General features: G+C 35.4%; 1 protein-coding gene across 1 annotated transcript; it reads left to right on the top strand.

Moving 5' to 3' along the window:
- The first annotated feature begins 2410 nt into the window (after positions 1–2410).
- Positions 2411–3793, top strand: LOC134726121 (protein kinase 4-like). Its single transcript, XM_063590516.1, has one exon. It carries the CDS (start codon positions 2411–2413, stop codon positions 3791–3793), a length of 1383 nt encoding a protein of 460 aa, XP_063446586.1.
- The last annotated feature ends 390 nt before the right edge of the window (positions 3794–4183 follow it).

The raw sequence follows: 4183 nt of genomic DNA, 5'->3' as shown, positions 1-4183 counted from the left end.
TGATTTTTTATATTGTTTATTGATTCTGGTCTGTTCATTTTGTGATGTCATTTATAAAAAATTACCTTCAGTTGTGGAAATCGATTTAATAAAGTTTTATGGACGACATCAAAGTTCAATGAAGGATAAAAAACTTAATTCACATATTTTTCACTGACCCCTCACCCCCTCTTAACTTAATTTGGAAAAAAAATGATTTACCCATATAGATAAATGTAAAAATCAATGTCGAATAACCATATATTGCAACAGTTCAACCCCCACCCCCAAACTATTTGAATTAAGTTTTTTTTTTATCTGACATTGATCTTTTGATGTCGTCCCTTACCCTTTAAGTTATTTCAACTAAAAATGCAGTACTGTCGCAAGTAATATAGGAATTAAGGAAAGATGGGATGGAAGTTCATGGATACGGTTTTCCATATATTTTTTTTATCATAGGATGTTTAGCTTTCAAGTTGCATATCATCTGTCATTGTAAAATTTCTATAGTTTAATTCAACCCCAATGCAAATATATCTGACACTCTGCAAGTAAATCGAACATTTTTACCCTTGGTTGGATTTGAAAAGAATTTTCCCTGGCACAAGAGTTGTCGAGATCCACCCCTTCAGTTACTTGAACCTTGGCTTGAGAATTATTTCCAAAGTCATCTATAGTGTTTAAGAGCAATTGTCTGTAACTACCAAAATCCAATGGCACACACCAGACCAAAATGCCCCAAATTTGATGTTATTGTGTTTAGTAGACTCAGATGAGAAAAGAATTATGTTACACAAAAATTACATGTTTTGTCGTTTCCATGGTAACAGAGTCTGAACATGTCAAAATGTGTATACTTTTCTGAAAATTCCACACTACTCAATTGAAGTTTACAATAAATCAAAAGGTCATCAAAATTACACAGAATATAAAGACAACGATAGCATACTTTGGAACCAAATTGATACCATAAATCAAGAAATTGACAGTATAAACTCTGCTATAGGGAGCCATTCTCCATTCTTCTCACTGGACCTATATAGAAACTCAAAATATAAGAAAGGCAAGCACAGAGATAGTTCTCAAAGGCACATATACAATTTCAACTTCTACACTGACGGCATTCATCCTAATCATCTCTTATCAAAAGTTTGGCTAAAACAAACGACAAATCAAATTTCACGAGACTGTTGGTACTGAAATACACCTTTGGAGTAAGTGTGGGCTTTCTACGCTAAACTCCTCGCAACAACCTATTAACTAGTCATCAAAACAACTACTCATCAATTTTTGGTCAGTCGTGGGCTTTCCACGCTAAACCACTCACTGAAAAATCAATTCATAAAGATAAACAAAAAGGATGGCGACGGGAGGTTCTCCAAATATTTCACAGACCATGGTACCATCCTCTACTTCAACTCTACGTAGAAGCAATAGATCAAAGTCAAACATATCTCTGATCCAAAAGTCAAAAAATTATGAACTTAATAAACAAAAGGCCATTGACAAAAAGAGAAATGATTGTAACTCACCACATATAAGATATGAAATGAAACCGAGAAACAATTTCTGCATAAGTTTTAGTACAGCAGCATATGAATTGGTTAAAGAATTTCTACATAAATATTTTGACAAACAACAATGTCAAGAGGAGTATGCAATAGCAGTCGAAAATGGTTTAGACAAATCCAACGCCATTGTTGAGACAAGATTTAGGTTATACAACAAAACGAGAGACGGTTCAATCGGCAATCAACACAAGTATACAGTAAATTGCTATAATACAACATCTAGAGTCTTGGTCAATGGGGTCAAAATGGATAAATTTGTTGACAATGTTCTACCAATCATACTAGAACTAATTACAAGTAATGAATCAGAACTAGACTCTGTAAACAATGACATTCAAAGAACACTACAACCAATCGAGGTAAACCACTGAAGTAATATCTCACAAAATAAAGATATTCCATATACAACTGAGCAAAGCAGTATAGAGTATACCCGAATCTCTCAAACCGAGGACCAACAGAATGTTACAATTTACTTCTGTCCTATGTGCAATGAAAGAGCAGGCGAACGTACTGTTGGTTGTGAGCAATGTGATGAATGGATACATTTCAAATGTGCTGGACTAAAAGACAGTGATATTGATAAGATCAAGGATAATCCATTTGTATGTCGACTATGTATTGAAAACAACCTATATAGTACTGAAATTGTCCATAACAAAACTTCTGTAAACAACGCAGTCATTGATATACTTCATTTAGATCAACAAGAACCAGCAACTGAACTCTCAAAAGACAAAGACCAATCCACGCAACCTATAGAAGATGAGACGAAAATAATCCAACAAAATATCTAGATTGGTGAAACAAACAGTAGCATAGTTATAACAGAAGAAACGCAACCTAAAGACCAATATATGCTATCAACCTCCAATTCTGTACAGACATTGGCGCAAAATAAAACGGCGATAGAATTAGAACAAAGACCAACTGTAAAGGAGAAAAAGACCAACAATCCTAATAGTCTAAACCAGAGTAAAGGCCAACAAAGAAAATCTAAAGATGTTGAAGAGTTAAAAAAATACATATATGAGCTGGAAAACAGACTTAAAGATAGAGACCAGACAATAAACCTCTTGGAACGAAAAATGGCACTTTTAGAAGGTAACATACTAATAGCAAATCAACAGATAAGAAATAGTGAACAGACTTATCACATGTTCAATCAACAACCAAACAACCAAGCAAATCAAAGTGGATGCCAATCTCAATGTCAATATCAGCACCTCTCCAACAACATGCGTGCATTAGAACAACAGATGTCTCAGCATATATGTATTACTACTGCCCTGACAACACAGCTTGCAATACAATTGCAACAGTCTCTTTCATCAACAAGGAACCAAATACCACCAGTAAATATCAATATGGTACCACAACCAGCTCCGTACATACAAGGACAACCGCATCTATACCACCAATATCCGATTTATAATCATGCTTCTCAACCAAATATGCAGGCAGGACTATTCAATCAATATCATGTTCCGCAAGCTACTAACTTTGCATTCCATCCTAGTCAAGGAATCAACAACTTGAATGCAGCCCACTATAATCAGTACATACATCAAAGTACTCATGGTCATCCAAGTAGAAATCATGTTAGACCAACACAGGCTTCATATCAGAACCAAAATAGACAATCAAATGGGCAAATTCCACCACCGCCAACATACCATCAAGCCAATCTACAAAGATCATCTCATTACCATCAAAATAGAAACAACAACCAAACAATGATGACTCAACATACCAACACAAACGCTAAAGCATCAAGCAATATATTGGAAAAACAACAAGCTAATACTACACATGTATTACATGCTGACAATTCAACAAAAGGCGTTGCTCAAGTTCCAACAATTATATGCTCTGATGGACAAAACAAAATGGTGCATAGAAATAACATAAAAACTCACCACATCCCAGTTAGACAACCAACAACAGAAAGCAAGCATCCAGAAGTAACAATAACTGAGAACTTTCAAGTGTCAGCTTCATTAGTACAATCAGAAGTAGCTTCTATGCCTGGTGAAACGATCAAGGAATCAAATCAAATAGTTCATCAGGAAGAAAATTCAATCAAACAAATGACGGGAAACAATCAAGATGCAATGGATGAAGGAAGACAGAACCAATCAAACTCTTTTTTAGAAATTCCGAGCCTCAAGAACAAACCACCAGACATCCTCAGAATGGGCATGGCAACAGAAACACTCAACAGTCACGGCAGAGATTAAATATAATTACCTGCAACATAGAGGGGGTAAAGGGAAATGCAGCCTATCTTTCAGATCTAAGTAAAGAACAAGATATTATCTGTTTACAAGAACACTGGTTATGGTCTTTTGAACTTCAAAAACTGGACGAAAAATTGGCAGACTATAAGATATTTGGCCGGAGTCACGATTGTAATGAACCAATAACTAACTACCAAATTCCAAGGGGAAGAGCAGGCGTAGCTATTGCCTGGCCGCAAAAATTTGACAAAGTGATTTCAAAATTGGATGACGGGAATGAAAGAATTATACCAATAGAGATCATGTCAGTACCTAAACCAACATGCCTCATAAATGCCTACATGCCAACAAATGCAGCACAATCTTTGGATGAATATAAGGAATGCCTTG

The sequence above is a fragment of the Mytilus trossulus genome, chromosome 7 (genome assembly GCF_036588685.1).
Source record: "Mytilus trossulus isolate FHL-02 chromosome 7, PNRI_Mtr1.1.1.hap1, whole genome shotgun sequence".
Lineage (NCBI taxonomy): Eukaryota > Metazoa > Mollusca > Bivalvia > Mytilida > Mytilidae > Mytilus > Mytilus trossulus.
Note: the sequence above shows the minus strand (reverse complement) of the source record. Positions and strands in the feature narration are given on the sequence as shown.